At 54.2% G+C, this 21,729-nt stretch overlaps 3 protein-coding genes across 6 annotated transcripts in view; 1 reads left to right on the top strand and 2 right to left on the bottom strand.

Moving 5' to 3' along the window:
• AP1G1 (adaptor related protein complex 1 subunit gamma 1) overlaps nucleotides 1-9,423 on the bottom strand; it is a 33,721-nt gene extending 24,298 nt beyond the window's left edge. The window contains exon 1 of one of the 2 annotated variants that reach the window (XM_055000210.1): nucleotides 9,278-9,423. The gene's annotated coding sequence lies outside the window, so the exon portion shown is untranslated. The remainder of the gene's footprint in view (nucleotides 1-9,277) is intronic. The other variant, XM_055000208.1, reaches the window with a different exon arrangement.
• Nucleotides 9,424-10,478: 1,055 nt separating this feature from the next.
• Nucleotides 10,479-15,398, top strand: ATXN1L (ataxin 1 like). Its single transcript, XM_055000294.1, has one exon. It carries the CDS (start codon nucleotides 10,536-10,538, stop codon nucleotides 12,480-12,482), a length of 1,947 nt encoding a protein of 648 aa, XP_054856269.1. The 5' UTR covers nucleotides 10,479-10,535; the 3' UTR covers nucleotides 12,483-15,398.
• A 46-nt stretch (nucleotides 15,399-15,444) lies between these two features.
• ZNF821 (zinc finger protein 821) lies at nucleotides 15,445-21,724 on the bottom strand. Of its 3 annotated transcripts, none has more exons than XM_055000297.1 (7): nucleotides 21,476-21,548; nucleotides 20,497-20,622; nucleotides 20,288-20,404; nucleotides 20,063-20,190; nucleotides 19,465-19,569; nucleotides 18,683-18,849; nucleotides 15,445-18,451 (listed from the first exon to the last, which is right to left on the bottom strand). In XM_055000297.1, the coding sequence occupies exons 3-7, from the start codon at nucleotides 20,358-20,360 to the stop codon at nucleotides 17,797-17,799; spliced, it is 1,128 nt and encodes a 375-aa protein (XP_054856272.1). In that variant the 5' UTR covers nucleotides 20,361-20,404; nucleotides 20,497-20,622; nucleotides 21,476-21,548; the 3' UTR covers nucleotides 15,445-17,796. The 3 variants fall into 3 exon arrangements, with proteins under 3 accessions (XP_054856272.1, XP_054856271.1, XP_054856270.1); XM_055000296.1 differs by lacking the exon at nucleotides 21,476-21,548 and adding an exon at nucleotides 20,903-20,989; XM_055000295.1 differs by lacking the exon at nucleotides 20,497-20,622 and having other exon boundaries at nucleotides 20,903-21,724.
• Between the last annotated feature and the right edge of the window lie 5 nt (nucleotides 21,725-21,729).

Below are 21,729 nucleotides of genomic sequence, written 5' to 3'. Positions count from 1 at the left end.
GGGCCCTCTTTCTCTGCCTGACAAGAGCGAGCCACTCCTTGTTGATCTTTAAGGTGCTACTGGATTCAAATCTTGCTCATTTACCCCTCCAGTTAGCTCTGAGGCCAACTGTTCCAGTGCAGAGTCTCTTATGTCAAGAAATCTCATTTTTACAGAAGAATTTGAGTCCAGTGGCACCTTAGAGACCAGAAAGATTCTCCAGGGTATAAGCTTTCAAGAGTCAAAGCTCCCCTTCTTCAGATACGGTACTGAAGTGTGTCAGCACAGGAGGGGGCCTGTTCTAGGAGAGGAAAATATAGAGGCAAAGAGAACAATATGAGATGTGTTGGGTCCCCACTATGGAGAAATATATAGATGAAGTAAATGAAGAAATATAGGTAAAGATGAAGGAGGCAGAAAAGGGTAAGTTGTTTAGTGAATTTGAAAGAGAGACATAGGGAAAGGTGAGCATGTGAAGGTTGTGTCAAGGTGTCTCCTGTCACACTCTGCAAGGCCTCTGTGAACTGCTTGCACTCTGCAAGGCCTGTCTGGTTCTGTGTGACTCTGATGACAGAAACTGTTCACTGCCAGGAATATGGCAGCCTGCGGTTCTCTCTTTCTCAGTCTGCAGTTTTCCATTCACCTGGCAAGGCCCTGAAGTTTCTGACCCATCATCTCAGCTGGGGTCTGCTGTTCATCGATTCAACGCAGCTGTTCTCTGGAGAGGGGTGGAGCTGGGCTCAGACTCCTACTACATACGTTACGTGCTTGTAGGGAAAGGCCATTCCTGCCAAGGAACGTAACAGCGGATGAACTAGCAGCTTATCCATAAGATGCCTTACGCAGTTCCTGGACTCACGCAGTGAAGTCTTTGAGAGTTACTTGGGAGAACTTTACAGGCTGCCAGGAAGAGGGGAAAGGAGTAATAGTGTGGAGATGGGAAACAGGAGGAGGAGAAGTACCCCCCCCACAGCAGATTAAAAACATGCATGATAAAAACGTATCTTAGAAACCATCACAATCAAAAAAACACATCATTAAAAAGAATGCCAAGCTAAAACACATACAAAAACATAAAAACAATTAAAACACAGGCCCGGCAGGAGGGATCACTGAGGGAGCCCCAAACGAAACAAAGTTTTCATCTGTTTGCGAAAGATAGCAACGTAAACAGACAGGCAAATCCCCCTGGCGAAGAGTTCCAGCGTTTCAATGTCACAACCAAGAAGGCCCTCTCTCGAGTTGCCATTTGCCCAATCTTAGAAGACAGGGCACCTAAAGCAAGGCCTCTGAAGACGACCACAGCAGTTGGGTAAGTTTATAAGGAAGACTGCCCTTTAGGAAAGCTGATCTCAAACCAGAGAGGGCTTTTAAGGTCAGCACCAGCACCTTAAGTTTTAACTGGAAACAGATTGGGAGCGAGTGTAGACAGGCCCAGACTGGACTGGTAAGGTCCTGTTACTCACTCCAGTCCATATTATACAACTGAAGTTTCTGAACACTTTTCAATGGCAGCCCCATGTATCAACAGAAGCCTCGTGTCCAGATCATGCAAAGTGATGGTACTGCTCTACTCTGCTCTGGTTAGAACACACCTAGAGTATTTGTTCAGTTTTGAGCACCACAATTTAAGAATATAGGCAAGCTGGAACATGTCCAGAAGAGGGCAGTGAAGATGGTGAGGGGTCTGGAGACCAAGTCCTCTGAGGAAAGGTTGAAGGAGCTCAGAATGTTTAGCCTGGAGAGGAGGCGATTGAGAGGTGATACGATAACCATCTTCGAGTACTTGCAGGGCTGTCATATAGAGGATGGTACAGAGCTGTTTTCTGCTGCCCAAGAAGGTTGGACCAGAACCAATGGGTTGAAATTAAATCAAAAGAGTTTTCAGCTAAACATTAGGACAGTTAAGAGTCGTCACTCAGTGGAACAGGCTTCCTCAGAAGGTGGTGGGGTCTCCTTCTTTGCAGGTTTTTAAGCAGAGGCTAGATGGCCATGTGACAGCAATGCTGATTCTGTTAGCCTAGGCAGATCATGAGAGGGAGGGCAGGAAGGCTTAGTTCTCGTGGCCCCTTCTTACACACCTATGGCAACACCGATCAACACTTCAGAGTCAGGAAGCAATTTTCTTCAGGCCAGTTTGGCTAGGGATCCTGGAGGTGTTTTCCCATCTTCTGGGCATGGAGCAGGAGTCACTGGGGTGTGTGTGTGTGGGGGGGGGGTAGTTGTGAATTTCCTGCATTGTGCAGGGGGTTGGACTAGATGACCCGGATGTCCCTTCCAACTCTTTGATTCTGTGTAACCAGGGCATGTACCACAGTGGCCAGATACTTTCTGCCTCAAAAAGGCTGCAGCTAGCTAACAAGTCAAAGGTAGAAAAAAACACTCATGCCTATAGCTGCCACCTGCTTATACAGCAGCAGACCTGCATTCAAACACCACTCCCACCCCCACGCTACGGACCTCTTCCTTCAAGGAGAGCACAACCCCGTTTGGAATGGGTGACACCATAAGTCCTGGTTCAGATCTTCTGCAGCTAAGTATTCTCAGATCTTCTGCAGTTAAGTATTCTCAATTTCATATTTCTTTGTTTCAGATGCCTAAAACATGTGAATTTAAGTAAGTGAGCCAGTTTGGTGTAGTGGTTAAGAGCACGGGACTCTAATCTGGAGAGCCGGGTTTGATTCCCCACTCCTTCACTTGAAGCCAGCTGGGTGACCTTGGGTCAGTCACAACTTCTAGGAGCTCTCTCAGCCCCACCCGTGTTTTGTTGTAGAGATAATAATGACATACTTTGTAAACTGAGTGGGTGTTAAGTCGTCCTGAAGGGCGGTATATAAATTGAGCGTTGTTGTTGTTATTAAGTGCCTTGTTAAATCAAAATATTTTTCCTTGTAACGTGCTGTAATAAAGTTTCATGATTAACCATTTTTTGGGCTAGTCGAATACCCCAACCTAGGTGCGAGCCAGGCGTTAAGAGATTAGGACGACGGTGCATGCACAAGGAAATCAAATTAAGGCTGCTAGGGTGACCTGTCTGCTGCAGAATATCTTGCATAAATATCTGATTTCACTCAACTCCTGCTAACCAAAGTCATGGCCTTTATGGTGCTGCCCCTGAACGTGGCTCCTTGTTAGTCCTCAGAGCTGCAAAGCAGAAGGTGGCAGCAGAACCATAGGAGGAAAGCCTTTGCTGCCCTAAGCCAATGGAAAAGCAGCAGGCAGAAGAGATGGCTGAAGCCAGCATTCCAGAACAGAGCTCTCTGCCTGCCCTGCTGACAGCCTTCCCTGATAACCAGGCTCCACCCCTGTCCCTCCCCAAAGCTGGGGCATGGTCAAAGTCTGCAATATGTCAGAACTGATCCCAGGCACACTTGAGAGGTCTAATCTTCAGCCAGCCACAGGAGGTCCCTGCTCCAGCACACTGTCACCAGTGGAGAGTCTCCTCTAGCTTTGAAGGCACTAGAGACGCTAGAGCCTCCAAGAAGTGGCAGGGGTCAAGTCTGCACTAGTACACTCCATGCCAGATTGGAGTATTTATTCCTTCATTTCACAAAAGAAGAGGGGTTCTGTTTGTGCCACCTCCTGTAACAGGATTCACTAAGTTATCATAACACAGACAATGGCTGCTGTATGCTGGTAGAGACTGGCCCGTGACCAGCATTCTAGTAACACTACTCCTTTCCCCAGTCTTTTACCTTTCCTGCAATGGAACCTTGTTCCAAGCCACTTGCTCTCCAACTCTGCACAGGTCCCTCAGAAAAGGAAACCGCTGCCATGATTAGACACTGTGAAGACAACAGGCAGAGCCACATCATGGCTTTGACGGCTTCAGATGACTGTGTGGTGGATTAATTCAGGAAGGACAAAAACAGTATGCGTGGCAGCAGGCATTCGTTCTCCACTGCAATATTCAACTTGAGCCTCTGCTAGATTGAGGAGTCCACAGCCCACCAGAAGAGGTGCTCAGCCTAGCAGTAACTGCGCTGGATCAGGCCCATGGTCCATCTAGTCCAGCATCCCACTTCATACGATAGTCAACCAGATGTCCCAACAGGGCTTACAAGCAGGGTACAAAGATCAAAGCCTGGTACTGTTCTCAGCAACTGATATTCAAGAGTTACTTATGATTTTAATCATATATACTCTAGTTATCTGCATATATTTTGGTGAACATTTGTATGATCTTTAATGTAGTTTGTTAGCAGGTTGTGGAAAAAACCAGATGTTATTTGACAATAATTAAAAGTAGTTGAGAAAAGGTAGAACAACAATTTACTTTTAACTGCATGCATATGTTCATCACTTATTGGATTCACTTTAATATGCCTTTACATTTTGGCATCTTGTTTAATTAAAAAGATGGGGTTTACTTCAATAAAGATTTAAAATTTAAAGAAAGTCTCTGCATACCTTGATGGGGAAGAGTTAAAGGAGAAGAACTCACATAAATAATTTGTACTGAGAAGCAGATTCTCTAAAAAGAGAACTCTCCATTTTCAGACCTTATCTGAAGCTGTGAACCTATCCAGATTTGGGGATATAAATCTCCAAACCGGAGAGCTTAGTAAGTCTAATGAGGTATGGATAAACCAGCCAGATGACTTTTAGAACCAACTACCCCAGTAGCACTCTGGATAAGCCCCAAGTAAGTTCTACTGGGACGCTTCAGCAGAGCTTCTTCCCAGGCTGCAGTCTTTCAGTAACAAACAGGCCAGTAGTACTTTCCTTGAGCCTTATGAACTAAAAGCAAAGATTTTAAAAAAAGGATTTGAGTCCAGTGACACTTGGAGAGCAACAAGATTTTCAGAGTACAGGCTTTTAAGAGCCAGAGCTCCCTTCTCCAGGGGTATATGAAGAAGGGAGCTTTGACTCTCAGAAGCTTACACTCTGAAAATTGTGTGGGTCTCTAAGATGCCACTATATTCAAATCCTGCTGTTCTGCCATAGACCAACACAGCTACACATCTATTTAAAAAGAGACATCAAAAGATCCAATACTCTCGTAACAGATTGTCTACTGTGTCATAACTCTCGTTTTTATACGCCTAGATACACCAATGGGTTTAATCTACTCTTTTTGGACCATTCTGAGGGATAAGACATCTTATTTGCCATGTTATCTGATCAACAACTTTTTGCCAATATCACTAGAATGACTCAATTTTGCTAGCCACACCCTTTAGCCTGAAATGAATACATGACCAAGGAAAACCCTGTAAAAAGCACAATCCTATTGGTACAGACTTAAATGTTTGATCAAGAGTGCTGACAGGGAACTAGATCACCCAATTCACCTGTCACTCGCATTCTAGCCTAGCCATGCATCCTTATGTGGATTCTATCAAGTTCCTGCTACCTTATCTTGCCTTGAAAGTTGCCCAAGCATTTGCACCATTGCCGTTTGTTGCCTTGTGTGAGGCACCCTTACTTCTTTCAACTGAGATGTAACCAGCACTAAACTGAATCTGTCCGCATCTCCCTCCTTCGGGAGGTGGGTTCAGTCAAGGACAGCACAGGGTTCTCCCACTACTACTTGCAAGAAGACTTTTCTCTTCTGAGGCTCAAGCTAAAAGTCTACCAGCCACAGCAGACAACACTTGAGCTAACCCGACCAGTGTCTTCTGTGGTATGAGGCTGTTTCATGTACTTATATTTATTTATTTATTTTCTTCAATTTATAGTCCGCCCTCCCCACACAAGTGGGCTCAGGGCGGATCACAACAGACTTAAAATACACCACACAACTAATCAACATCACCATTAAAAGCATAAATAATACGTATCATTCAATTTAAAATATATACTACAGCTATATAAATGCAAATGTAAAAACAGAGAACATGGCAGCACATGAGCATTTTACAGCAACTATGTGAAGGACAAGAGGTGACACTGGGTGGGAGGGCATAAAATTTAACTCTTTCTGAATGCCAGATTCTAGAAGGGCAGTTGAGTTAGATTAAAACAGCAAAGAAAAATACTGTGACACCTTAAACAATAATGGATGTATTCCAGATACAACTTTTAAGAGCTTAAGTCCATTTCACAAGATGCAAGAAGTACGTCTTCAGTTAGTGGATATAAAGCCTATGAACACCTGAGTTAAAAGGCAACGAAATGCAAGGGGCCCATATGCGTTTCTGCGTAAAGCCAAAACATATACAAGTTAAATGCAGCAGCACTGTTAACTGAAGTAAAGAACTTCCACAGCATGGCTCACGAAGCACACGTATTTCATGAGCAATGCAGGCAAGTGTGATTTAAGCAGATTGGAACTCTCAAGGCTTATCTTGCAGTGCTTAATTGACCCCACCTCTCTTCTACGCTAAACAATGTATTACCTGGCAAAAAGTGAATGCATTTTTGTTCAAAGATTTACCTGCTTTGTGGAACTTTTGAGAAAAAAACTGATTTTGATTTGCCAGCTCCAGAAACTCTCTGAAGACAGCCACACTAAACAGGCTCCGTGAAGAGCACTTTTGGTGTCTGAATATCCCTTACAACTAAAATGCAGTTTCCAGGGATCTGTGCATTTTTTTTTTAACTTGTTCCCTTCTTTAATGGAATGAGATAAAGAACTTCAGTAGCTATAAAACCACTCCCTGATAAATAATAACTGCCAACATAATGACCACTTAATACCACAAGCACTTCCTAAATAATAAAAACTGAAGAAATGCATACAGTCAAGCAAGCAAATGGGAAAATGCTAACTGAATACCTCATTAGCATGTTAAAGAGAAAGGGGTTACTTCCCTTTAACATGTTAAGTACCTCATGTTTAGTACACATCAGAGAATTGTGTCAAAGCCACTATACTACCGCTACTGCCCTGTACTGAACTTTCAAGGGTAAGAGTTCACAAGCTATTCCTCAACCAACTTCAAGAGCATACAGCTTACTTCAACGAACAAACAGGTAGACTGTACCTGGCAGTAACAACATGTTGTGCATCTGTATCTTTTACCCTCACGTGCTCAGTGGAATTTCAGATGTAGGCAAGCGGTCTGCCCTGAAACAGGGAATTCTGAATGTCATGTAGATATACTATATGACACTAAAGCAATGTTCAACCAAGTATTGTTTGGACATAAGAGAAATAGCTTGCCCTCACCTTAACACAAATCTTTTAAGGTGTACCCCAAAACAACAAATGCTAGACTGCAAAAACCCTAAGCTAAAGCACCACCTGCTGACTGTAACACTTTTGCCATGCCTTCAAGTCTGCTCCAAGAAAGGTTTTAACAAGCACAGAAAACTGACAATCTGTGCGGCTGTGTATCAGCGTCAGAGGTCCAGTACAGGTGGTTCCTGGTCCCACAGTATTGGTCAACTGCCCATGCCCAGGGGAACAACCTGAAGTCTGACAGAAGAGGAGACAAACTGAGTGATAAAGGGTGATCCCCAGAGATGGTTCTGGGTAAATACAGTTCTGTATTTGTTATGGACCCCTAAGACTTTGTTACAATTCAGGACGGGTACCAAAAGGTTCAACAAAAGGTACACAGAGAAGGTGAGTTTGGGGATGGGAGGGTGAAGGGAGAGTGAGCAGAAACATGCAAGTATCCTTAGAAGGTGTGCCAGGCATAAAGGGAAATAAAAGAGATGACAGAGTCCTTCAAGAAGGCCAGGGGAGCAGAGGTCACAGGCAAATAAATATGTTCATTAAAAATTAAATGCAGGTTTCAAGTGTGTTTGAGAAATTCAGCCACATTTGAGTTGACCTCTCTAACTTGGCAAGAATGAAAGTCATGCTCCTGCACAATCATTAACTTTCACAATAACTCCCTAGGCAAAGAAGTCCTCATTCCTGCTACCAGACAGTCACAATATCGTCTCTAAACATGGCCACAGAATAAAGATGAAGAAGTTCACATAAAGATAGAAGGTATTTTTCAACAACCCCCCCCCCCCAAAAAAAACTTCCAAATTTGCAGAAAAATCCAAACAGTTACACTTGTCTGGTGAAGCAAGTTCTCTGGCTTGTGGTTGCTGCAAGATGCACACACAGAAGTCAACCAAACAATTAAAAAAAATTATTATTAATGTTTGGTTAAAGGCCGCGGCGGCGGGGGGGGGGGGTGGTTGGCAACAAGGAAGAGGACAGGGCAGTACTAGAAGGCAGCAGCAGAGGAGCAGAGTAAGGGGGCGGGAATGATGGAGTGGGACATCCCCTCCCTTGCAGATGCCTGTGTATTTACCAAGCACATTTCTATTCTGCTCTTCCTCCTGAAGCTCAGTTGCGCACATGACTCTCCCTTCCGCTTTTTACCCTCAGAACAAGGCTGTGAGGCAAACGAGAGAGAGCGAGGAACTAGCCCAAGGTTGCCCAGCAAGCTTCTGGGAAGAGGGGGGATGTGACCCCCAGGGCTCCCAGGCACCCCGGCCGAAGCCCACGCTAGCTCCCAATGGACCACAGGAGCTGCCATGAGCTGCCCACACCACCAAGTGCAGACGGAACCGCATCGCCAAGCCTTCCTTGGTGCCACCTCTACTCCGCCGCCTTCCTTCGTTTCCCTTCCCTTCCCGGACGGCTCCTTTGCAGCACAGGGAGGAGGAAGCCGGCGGCGCTGGCTGGGCGCACTCTCGCTTCCTCCCTACCGAGCCCCGCAGGGACGGTCCCAACGAGGCGTTCTCGCCAGCACCCGCGGGCAGGGGACAAGCGCGCCCCTCCGCCCAGGGCAGCCCAAGCACACGACGCCTTCGCAGAGGAGGCAGCACCGTCAGCCGCCGCGGCCTACGCGCAGCCACGCTCCGGTCGGACTCGGAACTCCGCGGGGGCGGCACAGCCTCCCAGCCGGGCGGGGCCCTCCCCTGCTTCCGCGCCCCCCGCCCCCCCCCCCCCGGGACGTGGACAGGCCGGCGCCGGCGCTGCCCAGCGGACCCAGGGCCCCTCTCGCCTCCAGCCGCCCGCCAGCGGGCCGGAGGCCAGGCGAGCCCCTCACAGCCACCCGGCCCGCCCCGGGGCTTCTGCTCGGCCGCGGCGCGCCGAGGCCACCCCGATCCCGGCCGCGCGCCTCGGCCTCCCCCGTCGCCTCCCGAGCAGCCGCCGCGCAGCCCAGGCGAGGAGGAGGCTTTGTCCGGGCCGCCGGCCCTCCTTGGCCGCGGGAGGCCAGGCCAGGACAAGGGGCAGCCCGAGGGCAGGGGAGGAAGAGCCGCCGGGCTCAGGCGCCGGCCGAGGAGGCGGCGGCGCCGCCGCGCGAGGGGAGAGCCGGGGCCGCCCGCCCGCCCGCGCCGGGGAGAGGGGCCCGCCGGGCAGAGCCGCCACGCCACGCCACGCCCCCCTCGCGCCACTCACCGGGCCGGGTCCCTGCGGCGAAGGCGGCGGCGGCGGCGAGGGCGGCAGGAGCCAGGCATCCAAAATGGCGGCGGCGCGGCCTCAGCACCAATACCGCAGGCGGAGGAATCCGCGGGCCGGGGACTAACTGCCTGCCGGCCGGCCAACCTCCCTCGCCTGCCTGCCGGCCAACCAACCTTCCTCCCCTCTCCCACACGCCCCGCCGGCGCCACCGCCCGCCAGAAGCCACGACGCTCCCGGCCGCCCGCCTTGGCCGCCGGACTCCTTTCCCTGGCGGAGGCATTCATAGCGTCATTACAGCGCCACCGCGACGCATCTGACTGACAATGATGACGTCAGACGCCTGCCTAGTCACCGCTGCGGTGGTGTCCCGGCGGCGGGTCCGGGCGGAGCGCCTCGCCCGTTGCCGACAGTTCCGCCCGTCCCGCCCCCCCTCCCGCGGGCAGCGCTGGGGCCGAGGGCGGGCTGCAAGCGGCGCTTCTTCTCGCCACCCCGGCGGGGCAAGCGGGGCTCGGAGCCACAGCGGAGGACTGGGCAGGCAGTGGAGCCGCATTCGCCGCCCACCGGCTGGGCCAAGGGCGGGGGGGGGTCAAAGCTGGGCGTGCGGGCGGCCCCGGCGGGATTCAGCGGCGTGGCTCTGACTGGAGGTTTGGGGGGGGGGGGCGGCGGCGGCAGCGGCAGCAAACTTCGCCGGGCGCCTCCCGGTGTGAGTCCCCGCGGGGCTGTGCGCTGGCCAAGCGCACCTCTGGAGGCCGAGGGCTCCGCTGGGCCCTCGCGGCGGCCTCCCTGCACGCGGCTACGGCACTGGAGTTCCGCGCTCGAGAGCGGCCGGGGCCGTGAACGGGGCGCCCGGGGCCGGTCCTTGCCCACGCCGCTGTCTGGTGGGGGGCGGGGCCTGGCTGGGCGGCTCGGCTCGGCCTCCCGCCGCCATGGCAACGGCGTGGCAGGCGTCGGTGGCGTCATCAGCGGGAGCCGCGCGGCGCCGTGACGTCATGGGCGGCGGCGTTCCGGCGCGTCCTGCCAGGCGGGGTCGGGCGGAGCTGTGGGCGGCGGCGGCGGGCGGGATGGAGCCGGGCCATGGCGGAGGCGGGTGAGCGAGCGAGCGAGCGAGCGGGGGGCTGCGAGGGGCGGGCCGGGGCCCACCTCTGCCTGTCGCGCTGACGCCTCTCCCCCCTCCCGCTGTCTTTGCAGGTGAGGAGGCCGCTCCGGAGGCGGCGCGGGGCCGAGGCCGGGGGCCGAGGCCGGGCCCGGGGGAGCCATGCGGACAGCGCAGGAGCGCAGCCAGGAGCGCCTGCCGCCCAAGAAGCGCGAGCTGCCCGTCGCCCCCGCCGGCGGCGAAGAGGCGGGCCGGGGGCCTGAGCGAGCGGCGGGGGGGCCCGGCGGCGAGACCTCTTCCTCCTCCTCCGCCGCCGCCGCCGCCTCCCCGGCCGAGTGGGCGCGCGGGCCGTCGCGCTACGGGGAGGGTGCGGAGGGTGCGGGGGTGGGGCTGACGGTGGACCAGTACGGGTTGCTGTACAAGGTGGCGGTGCCGCCGGTGGTGAGCGTCAGCCCGCTGCCGCCGGCCTTCAGCGTGGCCTCGCCGCTCCTGCCGCACCCGGGGCTCCCCTACTCGCCCGTCCACTACGCGCAGCTTCCCCCGGCCCCGCTGCACTTCGTGGGCTCGCACTACTCGCTGCCCTACGCCCTGGCCCCGGGCTTCCTGCCTGGGCACCTTCTGCCGACCTCGGCGTCTGCCGGCCTGGCCGCCTCTCGCATCCCCCACTTGGTGCCCTACGCCCCTCTCCTGCCAGAAGAGGCCGCGCCGCCTGCTCCGGGCTTCGGCAAGCCTGCGGCCCCCCTTTCCCCCTCGGGCCCCGTGCAGCCCCAGGGTGGGGGCCAGCCGCTGGAGGCGGGGCAGAGCAGGTTTCCGGTTTATTACCAGATGTCTCCCGTACCAGCCGGCTATTCAGCGTTTGAGATTCCCGTTGTGGATCCCGGCTTGGATCTCCCTCTACCGAGCCCCAAAATTGTCACAGCCAACGGGGTGGAGAGGCCCGCTGTGGGGCCCAAGCGAAGTGAGGCTCTGGGTACGGACAGCGGCAGCACAGAAGGGCAGTTTCCGAGGACGGCAGGAGATTCCACCAGTCGCTTCTTCACAAGCTGTCAGTCTGCAAGAACAGAAGCTTCAGTGATCTCTCAGCGCAGCACCCCAGACACCGACCTGGAAGTGCAGCAGGTGGTGGGTGTGTTTGCTTCTCAGGACTACCCTGCCTGCTCAGGGCAGAAGGATGGCTTAAGCCCTTTAAATCTATCGCATCGGGATCTCTCTGAGCAGGAGGAGGAATCGGTGAGGAATCTAGGACGAGCTGCTGCTAGGCTGTCTGCAGAGGAACAGCTCCACCACCCTAACCCGGCCCTGAGAGGCCCGACGATGGCCAATGGCAAGGCAGCATCAGGGTCCCTTCTGCCTGCGGCTCAGGATGGCCTTGGGAGAGTGAGCCCGGAGGTGCCAGCGCAGGGGTTGCTGCCTGATACAGACCATGCTCGCTCCCAGGCTCACTTGCCCTCCCATTTCATGAAAGGCGCCATTATCCAGCTGGCCACTGGGGAGCTGAAGCGGGTGGAGGATCTGCAGACCCAAGACTTTGTGCGCAGTGCAGAGGTGAGCGGTGGCCTGAAGATTGACTCCAGCACAGTTGTGGACATCCAGGAGAGCCCCTGGCAGGGCTTCGTCATGCTACATTTTGTGGTTGGGGAGCAGCAGAGCAAAGTGAGCATTGATGTCCCCCCAGAGCACCCATTTTTTGTGTATGGACAGGGTTGGTCGTCTTGCAGCCCAGAGCGGACAGCTCGGCTCTTTGCACTCCCTTGTCACAGACTGCAGGTGGGTGATGTGTGTATTTCCATCAGTTTACAAAGTCTGAATGGTAGGCTTGCTCCTCAGGCTAGCCCCCAGGGAGCTACTAGAGAGAGGCTTGTAAGATCCAGCCAGAGTCTCCGAGAGCCACAAGCTAGGGCTGGGGAGGAAAGCCCTCTGCAGAAGGGTGCGGGGTCAGTGGGCTCTCCCTCCGAGTCCTCCCATCTTGAACCCACCTCTCAGCATGGCTGGGCTGGCCCCAGCTTCCAAAGGTTTGGGGAGGAGCCCCAGTCGCCTCTGCTTCGCCCCTCATTCATTCCCCAAGAGGTCAAGCTGTCCATTGAGGGTCGGTCAAATGCAGGGAAGTGAAGCCCTGCTGGTGGGTGAACTGCTGGCCATGCCGAACTGTGCTTTTGCTTGGCTCCTGAGAGGTGCCCCATTCATCCCCTCCTGTGTGCCTGAAATCATTCCACTGGCAGAGGCTTCCTCCTCCCACTCCCTGCAGGGCTTGTTGGCTGTCTGCAGGGTGATCTCTAACAGCAGAGTTCTTCTCCTGTGGAGGGAGGACCGGGACCCCATCGCCCCTCTCTTCACACAAGCACTTTAAGCAGGCACCTGCCGAAACACAGAGCAGAGCGCGCTTTCCCCGGAGTGGGGACGCGGAGACCAAGCCAGGGGGCTGAAGCAGGCGAGGTCCCCGCTCAGGCACAAGTTACGCTTCTCTGCTTTAGGGAGAGGTGCAAAGCCTTGCTGCTATAGGAACTGCAGCTGCTCTCTTCAAGCAAGGAGAAAATGGAGCCGAGGCAGGCAGGGCTGGCTTTCTAGTCTGAGTTTCTCCTCAGGATGGTATTTATAAGCATTTGTTGTATTGAAAAGAAGCAGTTAATTCATATCCTGTTGAACGAGAGCCCTGACCACACACTGCATGCCCTCTGGCCTCTGCAGCCAGTTAGGAATAGGGCCCTGCTGAAGAATACACACCCTCTTCCCTCCCTGGCTTTTCCACTCAGCCACTCGCTGCCTGAAGCAGCTCAGTTTGGGCCAAAAGTTTATCATTGAATTATGGAGTTTGTCTTAGCCTGGGGCATATCATAAACCTACTATGGATGGTGGACTGGCAGAAGCATCCCAAGGAAAACATATTTTCTGTGTGGGTTACAAGCCTGCCACACATTCAACCATTAGGGGCCTGTCTGATTAAAGTCTTTCTTAGGGACATTTGTGGAGTTGAGGATGCAGCCACTGCAATAATTTCTGAGCTCTTTGGATAGAGAAGCCCAATGTGTATGAGTGGCACTTGCCATCTTAACAAGATGTGTTCCGGTTCCTTAGACAACAAAATAACAGACAGTGATGAGTCCAGAAGAATAAAACAACCGTTTTTGAGTCTAGAGCACTAAAGGTTACAATAGCATGCCAGCAGAATGGGCTCCAGTTAGAGAATTTCTGTCGGCTTGGTGCCTTGCAACCTCTGTGGAAGGGTGAAAGGAAGTTCTTGACTTTTCTTGATTCCTCCTCCATTGAGACGGTGCCCCCAACGCACTCTTCTCTAGAGCAGCTGTTAGAAACCGCCTTCCACCTTGGCTGGAAACTGGACTGGTGCTTGTTGTGGCACTGACAGTTGTGTTGAGGCAGTGTGCCCCAAGCGCCTCTATATGAAGCACAGCCGAATTTACTTTTCTCACCTGCCTCCCTCCCCGCTCTTGCTGTCTTCTTCCAGTGGCTCTAGCACTTTACACTATTCCCAGCTGCTTGTCAGTCATCATCCCTTGTCTTTCTTCATTGACTCCCCCAGGCCTCTGTCATGTGTGCCTCAGGCCTGTTCTGATTGCCCCACCCTGGGCCTGGAGTCTTTTATGTCCTGCTGTCGTCATCCTCTGTTGGAATTCATTTTATTTGTTTTAGCCCAGCTTTCCAGCCTGTCAAGATCATCCTATATCCTGACTCTGTCTTTGACTATATTTGCTACCCCTTCCAATTTAGTATCAGCTGCAAATAAGCATTTTCTCTGTTCCTTCATCCAAATCATTTATCAAAACGTTGAACAGAACAGGTCCCAGGACTGATCCCTGAGGCACTCCACTTGTCACTCTTCTCCAAGAGGATGAGAAACCATTAACTAGCACTTTTTGGGTGCTGTCTGTCCACCAGTTACAGATCCACCTAATAGTGATAGGATCCAAACCACTTTCTTCATTGACTCCCCCCCCCCGATCCTCTGTCACGTGTACCTTAGGCCTGTTCTGATTGCTCCATCCTGGGCTTGGAGCCTTTCGTGTTCTGCTGTCCTTCCACCGAGTCTGCCTCTCTCCTTTTCCCTCGGGGCAGGCTACTGGGAGGTGGGGCTGAGCAGGGGCATATAGCCGGCTACCCTGTGGGGTTGTTTCCTTTTCCCTCTGCGTGTTCCTCTCCAGTTCACTTTGGCTTTTGAGCCTTGTAGGGGATGGGGGGATGGCTTTGCCTTGGACAACTTCTGGGAGATGATAAACATGCTAAACAAGTCCCCAAAGGATTAGGTTCTTGACGACTAGCATTTGGTGTACACGTTTCTAGGCAGAGTATGGACACTGGGTGCAAACATAATGGGCAGCGGGCCATGGCTGTGTTGGCAGGGCTGCCGCAGAGGCCTAACCTCCCTGAGCAATAAGCTACTTCATTTGGCAGACACTACGGAGGAGCCTCGTGCCTGGCCCTAGTGAAGCTTTCAGGAGGGTCCCCTGATGTGCAATACCACGGGGCTCGCCTTCATCCACTGCCATTCCATGGGGTAGGGACCTGGCAGTGGGGTAGCCTTTAGGGAGAGGACGCTGAACTGCAGGGACAGGGGAGCCCCTTGCCTCTGGCCACCCCCCCTAACATCCCCCTTCAGTTTTGCCCTTCCTTTGGTTCCTTAGCCCCTGCCTACAAGAGTACATGTGCCTTTCTGTAGCGCCATCCCCAGGGATACTTCCTGCTAATACGCAGGCCCTATCTTTCAGTCACCTAGGGGATATACTGAGGAGGGTGGCAGGCTGGCTCTGGGATCCATTGGAGCATGAGCAATCCTTGCACAGCACCTTAGCCAGAGTGGGCAGCTGGCCTGGATGTGGCTGGCAAGGCGGAATGTGTGACCCAGCTGTTAATGCGTGTTGTCTTACTCTGTAACCGACTGCATCGTATCTAAAGCCTTAGAACTAACCCAGTCCCTTTTCTCCTGTCTGATCTTTAAGGAAGCATTATGAGTCTAAGGATAATCTATTTTGTTGTGTTTTTGTATCTGTTTTGAATAAATCAATTTGTACTGTATATTTGTACTTTGGCTGAGATCCTTTTCCTGTTTTACCATTTAAAGTCTTTCAACACAGATTGTATTTTTATTGTTAATGCTCTTAATGAATACTGCATTTAACTGGTTGACTATGTAAACACAGTATATATACATATATACACACATATATATATATATCTATATAATTATAAACCAATAGCTTTTCCTTTGCCGTGTCTGCTTCTTGCTTCTCCCTTGCGGCACATGCTGGCTGCGGCAGCTGATGGGAGCAGGCTCTGACTGCGCAGCCAGCATAGCGATAAGGAAGGGGGGGGGCAGTGTCATGATGAGGGAGCCATGGGTGGGAAAAAACTGGCAAGTGCCTCTGGCCTCTGTGAGGCAACCCCCGGAGTCCTACGGGGCCTTCACTGAAGACCGTGAGGCCTGTCTGTGGGCCATCAGCTTGGGGTGTTTGGCCTTCAAATGTGACACCACCAGTAAATTGCCTCCCTCATGTGGTCTTCACCCAACCAAGTACAGGGAGGAGGCCCTTCTCTGATCTCTCATTTTTTGTCCCAGGACTACGTGCCTCTCCACTTCTCATTTTAGCCTCACTGCAACTCTTGTGAGGTGGGCTAGGCTGAGAATGGCTGGTCAGTGTTGCTCAGTGCCCTTCGTGGCTGAATCACACCTTCTCTGATAATATATCCCTCTATCTCATAGGCCAGAACTGCCCTGCAGGGGGCTAAGCAAATCTGCACCATTGGGCTAGCTAGAGCTATGATACAGGGGTGCCCTCCGGGTTTGTAACATTTTAAAAAAATTGGGTTATGCTCCCCCAGTTAATACTGTCCTCTCCAGATGTTGACGATCCTGCCATTTCAGCATTAGTTTGGGTTGTGGTTGTAACTTGCAATGACATATACTTGGAGCTGTCAAGGATGGAAAGCTGGAGGCAGCTCCAGCTTGTCCTGCCACTGCCCACCTCTCCACCACAGTAGACAGGAGGACACAGAGCAAAGTGGGTAGGGGGATCCAGATGTGCCAATATGAGAGACACCCCCCCCACGCTAATCCCATTCTTATATATGTGCCTATGAAGAGAGAAAAGGGCTGTATAAAGCCAGTCCACATATTTTTCAGCAGGATGGAGCAGGTGAAGGCTCTACCAGCAAATGAAAAGTGAAAAGACATCCTCAGCGTGATTCAGGAATGCCACTGACTGCTTGGTGAGTAAAGTAACCGAGGGAGAGATCACACAAGCATCAAGAGGCAAACCTGAGTTGCCCTTCACACAGCTTCGTCCTTTTAAGATTGTGGAAAGTTCACTTTCAGACCAAATGAAGCAGGGCTGGCTTTTCGGTCCTAGCAGGAACTTGCACACATGGCAACAGATTAGTTAACTCTGATGTTCTAACCAACAGAACTATTTCTACCAGTGCCCAGATGAGGTGCTCTTCACCCACATGGGTCCAAATTTCTTGACTGCCCCTGATGCTTATACAGCATGGTGTGTACAGTGCCTCTAAGCTTTGTGAAATTGCAGGAACATCAGAACGGAGCCCTGCTTATTGCCAAATGTTTCCATTTTGGTCTTGGAAAATCCAAAGCAGGTTGTACTGCAGGGTACGGAGCTTTTAAGAATCAGCTGCCTAGGGAAGTGGTGAGCTCCCCTTCACTGGCAGTTTTCAAGAAGAGGCTGGATGAATACTTGTCAGAGATGCTTTAGGCTGATCCTGCACTGGGCAGGGGGTTGGACTAGATGGTCTGTGTGGCCCCTTCCAACTCTATGATTCTATGAACTTGACTCCTGGAAATCTTATATACCCTGGAAATCTTGTTGGTCTTTAAGGTGCTACTGGACTCAAATCTTGCTCTTACAGCAGACCGACACGGTTACCCACCAGAAATCAGTAGGAGGAGGAGGACTCATCCCGAGGCAATTAGGGCAACGCAAAGACACAAGGCAATATGGAATTCCTTTTGCAGAAGAAAGGCAGGACCCAAAAGAGGAACATCACTCTGTGGCCCCCCCTAGGAGGAAAGCCAGTGACTGGGAGACGAAGACTTCTAGCCAAGCAGTACCCGTGTTTTGCTGTTGGTTCCAGGCTGTCCCTCCACGGTCTCTTCAAAAGAGCAGCAGCTGCATGTGCTTACATGGTCCTTGCTGCAGAGGTAGATTTTGGGCCCCTCTCCCTGCTTTAAAATAGCCTAGGCCTCTGAAAGAATTGCTGGCCACAGCTGTACCTGCCTTTGTCCATGCTAGTCTTTGCCAACGCCCTCAAGGAAGCATGGATAACTCAGGCTGCTGCCAAGCCCACAAAGTGTGAGCAATTGATTTATTTTCCCCTCTGCTCCCATGTCACGGGTCCCAAGTCGCTCCCAGGCTGCTTGCAATGTTGTCCAAGGGCTGGCTGGTTCTAAGGGTGCAGCACCTCAATGCAGGGCACTGGGACTCGGCTCCTCAAAGGCCATTTTGCTGAGCAACTGTCCGTCCAGCTCCACACCACCCCCAGGCAGCGGAAAGAAGTTGATCTCCGCAGCAAGCGCTGCCACTGCTGAAGGATCCTGGCCAAACTGGGCTCGCAACATCATGTCCATTTTCTCCAGCCGCCGCTTCAGCCTCTTGGCTTCCCGTTCACGGATGAGCCGAGCTTGTCGTTTCTCTGGTGTCTCATTGGCACGTTTCAGACGCATAGCTTCACGGTCCCGTTGCAACCGGCGTGCTCGTTGCTCATCTGTCTCCTGCATCCGCTGTAGGCGCTTGGCCTCACGGTCCCGCATGCGCCGCACTTCTCGCTCCTCGGCTGTTTCATTGTCTCGGCGACTCTTCTTGGCTGTGCGCTCTCGTTCCAATCGCTGTAGCCTCATCTCCAGGGGCTCATTCTGCCGTCGCAAGGCCCACTTGCGTACGCCCGGAGACTGCGCTTCCAGGAGCTTGCGGTAGGCCACACAGCTATTACACACAAGGAGAATGCCAGCAGGGTACACAGGGGAACTACAAGCAGGAGTCTTCTCTTCAGCGCCAGAAGAACTCTCGGGGAGAGAAACAGGCAGGGCATCTGCACATAACACCTCTGGCACCTTCTCGCTGTGGAAGACACAAAGGTGAGAAAAGTTGCCTGGTCCTCATACTTAGACGTGCCTTTCCCAATCAACTAGCCTTTCCTGTATGGCAACCCAAGTCCCTCCGTCCCCTGCCCCCTCCCACTCTGTTTTAGAACCTCGCGGGAGCAAAATCATCTCATTAGTCCATTGTAGGCCAGGTCCTTGTCAAATGGCCCACTGCCATCTCCCTGTGCAGAGGCCAGAAGTTTCTCACCTGTTGAAAGTAGCATGGCTGGTAAAACGTGCCCCACATACTGCACAGTTGGACAGCTGGTCTTCTGAATGGATGAGAAGATGCCTGCCCAGGGAGCCCGGGGAACTGAGTGCTCGGCCACAGACGGGACACAGGTAGCTCTTGGCACTAACCACAGCCGCTGTGTGCTGCAAATGAGGCAAGGATGCTGTGAGGCAAGGATGCTGCTACCCTACCCACTCCCTCTCAGCTGTCCTTAACAGCTCCTGACTGAAGCAGTTTGGTGTAGTGGTTAAGAGCAGCGGGACTCTGATCTGAAGAACCAGGTTTGATTCCCCACTCCTCCCCTTGAAGCCAGCTGGGTAACCTTGGGTCTGTCACAGCTCTTTCAGAGCTCTCTTGGCCCCACCCACCTCACAGGGTGATGGTTGTGAGGATAACAACAACATACTTGGTAAACTTTTCTGAGTGGGCATTAAGTTGTCCTGAAGGGCAATACATAAATCAAATATGATTATTATGTTGTTATCACACCAAAAAGCTCCTTCTTCCATTAGGAAAAGAAGACGAAATACTCGCCAGGGCGTGCTTCCCTGGGATGTGGTCTAACTCACCAGGAGTGATGCAAATGGCAATTTTCCTTCCCAGATGAGGAGCTGGCCTCAAGCAACTTCTCCAGAAAAGTATATAACCATTCTCTAAACATACGGTGGTTTCAGTCTTAAGTGCAAAATGGGCAAGGATGCCTGCCTTCTGGTATGCTGCCCTCCCAGCTTCCCCCAACCACCACCTCCAGCTATTACCTGGTAAACATGAGTGACCAGTTGTTCCCTGCTTCCACATTCCAGCTGACAGAGAGGACAGCGAGAGAGTCCCATCAGGGCATCTGGGCTCACATTCAAATCCATCTAAATGCAATCAAACCCCCAGTAAGGAAAGCCACAGCGACAGGTCTATCTTGGCTTTGTCGTACAACCCCTCACCTCTAGACATCTGCTAGAGAATTTGGAACTGTTTCCCAGGAGTTGCATAGCTGTGTTCAACATTCAAAGTGGTTCAAGTATCTTTTCACCGTAACTCTTACAAATAAGGTCAACATTACAGGGTCTGAGGCTGCCTACTTGGTCATGAAGAAGGGACTGCAAGTGGCTGTCTCCCAGGTTCCTCAGAGTCACTGTGCTACAAGCTTCTCCCCAAAAGCCCAGTCCGAGTCCTTAGCCCTAACCCAGCTGGGACTCGAGCACAAGTAGTGCCTGGCTGTTTCCCATTGCCCTCCACCGCCTGGCTAGAAGGGCCCAGCGGCCAGGGCCTGGCCCCAGCACCATGGCTCCTGTGTGCCGGTGTGGATGGGGCTGCCCCCCTCACAGAGGCACACTTGCCTCCCCCCCCCCAGCCAGTCACCTGATCGTGGTGGCTAAGCTGTTGATCAGCTTCCAGCTCCTGCTTGACTTTTGCTGGGGCTCCGTCTTCCTCAGAGGCGTGCGAAGAGACCTCATCTTGGGTGGTCTCTTCATCCCCTTCGCTGTCGCCTGCAAACAGACGCGGCTGAAACCCCAGTAAGGCCACCCCACAGCCGCGCAAAGGCCCCGGAGGGGACTCCCCCCACCCACCAGGGGCGGAACTCACTGCTGCTGGAGTCCCTCTCTTGGCGTGGCGGCGGCGGCGGCGGCGGCTGCCCCGGGAAGTCCCTTCTCCTCATGGCCTGCCGAGCCTGCTCCTCCAACCCGGCGAAGACTTGCTTCCCTGGAAGGGCAAGGGCAGGCTGGCCTCAGAGCCCGGCCTCCTTCGGCGCAGGCCTTCCTCGCCCCGCGTCGCCCGGCGAAGCTCTCCCCTACCTGGAGTAGGCCCGGGGCGGGACTAATGCTGGGGATCCGCGGCCCCCACACAGCTCTCCCCAAACCCTTCCTGCCGAGCAGCGGAGGCCCGACCCAGCTGTCCCTTCGCGGCCTTTCCAGCATGACCTGGGAACACAAAGGGCTTCAGCTGCACCGAGCCCCCCAGCCCGCCCCCGCGCCGCTCCAGCCCCGAAGGAGAGGCCGCCCTGCGCCCCCAGCCCCTCCTCGCCGACGCCCTCGCCTCCCGGCCGGGGCCCCCCAAGGCGCGCCCGGCCTTCGCCGGAGGAAGGGGGGACGGGACAGCCGCCTGCCCACCCGCCTGCTGCCCTCCGGGAAGGCGGCCCGGCGGCCGAGGCCTTGCCCGGGGAGGGGGAGGGGGAGGGGGCCGCGCCCGCCCGCTACTCACAGGGCACTTTGTTGGGGGTGGCCTGTTTCCGGCGGGACATGGTTCCCCGCCCGGGGCCGCCTCGGGTCAGGAGGACACGAGCCCGCACGGCCAAGGGGCGACGGAGGGAGGGACGGAGGGGGCTGTCCCGGCCGGCAGGCCGGCCAGCCCGCCCGCTGCCGGGGTCCCGTCGCCGCCCGGCCGTGTCAGCAGGCGGACAAAGGGCGAGCAGGATGGACGGACGGACGGAAGATGGCGGCGCGGCGGGAGCGCCCGGCTCGTGCACGGCGGGACCGGCAGGCAGACGGGGGCGCGCCGCGATGCGCCGCGCCGCGAGCGGGGCAGCCCAGCAGAGCCCAATCCTGCTCCGCTCCCCTCGGCCGCGCGCTCCCCGCCCGCCCAGCGCCGCGCCTGAGGGCAGGTGAGCCGGGCCGGGCCGGGCCTGGTGCCGCCGGGGCTGCTGCGGGCGCGGGGCCGGGGGGGGGGGCTTGGCCTCCTCGCCGGCGCCGCGCGGAACTCCCCGAGGCCGGAACGTTCGGGCACGGGCAAGGGCAGCAGCCGGTCCCTCCCGCCCCCGGAAGCGTCGAATCGCACCTCCGCCGGCAGTGCCTGATCCCTCCGCCAGCAGAGCGCACTTCCGCCCTGTCTCCCTCCCTCCCGGACGCTTTGTTCCCCGGCAGGCGGCGCTGCTGGCGGAGGGCGTTCCGGCGCCGCGCGTATCCCTCCGCCCGCCCGCCGGCGCCGCCATCTTGGCTGCTCGCTCGGAGGCAGCTGCTCGTCAGTCCGTCCGTCGCGAGGGTCGGTCGGGGGCGGGGCGGGGCTTGCGCGGGGGCGGCCCGGAGGGAGGG

This window comes from Eublepharis macularius, chromosome 16 (genome assembly GCF_028583425.1).
Source record: "Eublepharis macularius isolate TG4126 chromosome 16, MPM_Emac_v1.0, whole genome shotgun sequence".
Classification (NCBI taxonomy): domain Eukaryota; kingdom Metazoa; phylum Chordata; class Lepidosauria; order Squamata; family Eublepharidae; genus Eublepharis; species Eublepharis macularius.
Note: the sequence above shows the minus strand (reverse complement) of the source record. Positions and strands in the feature narration are given on the sequence as shown.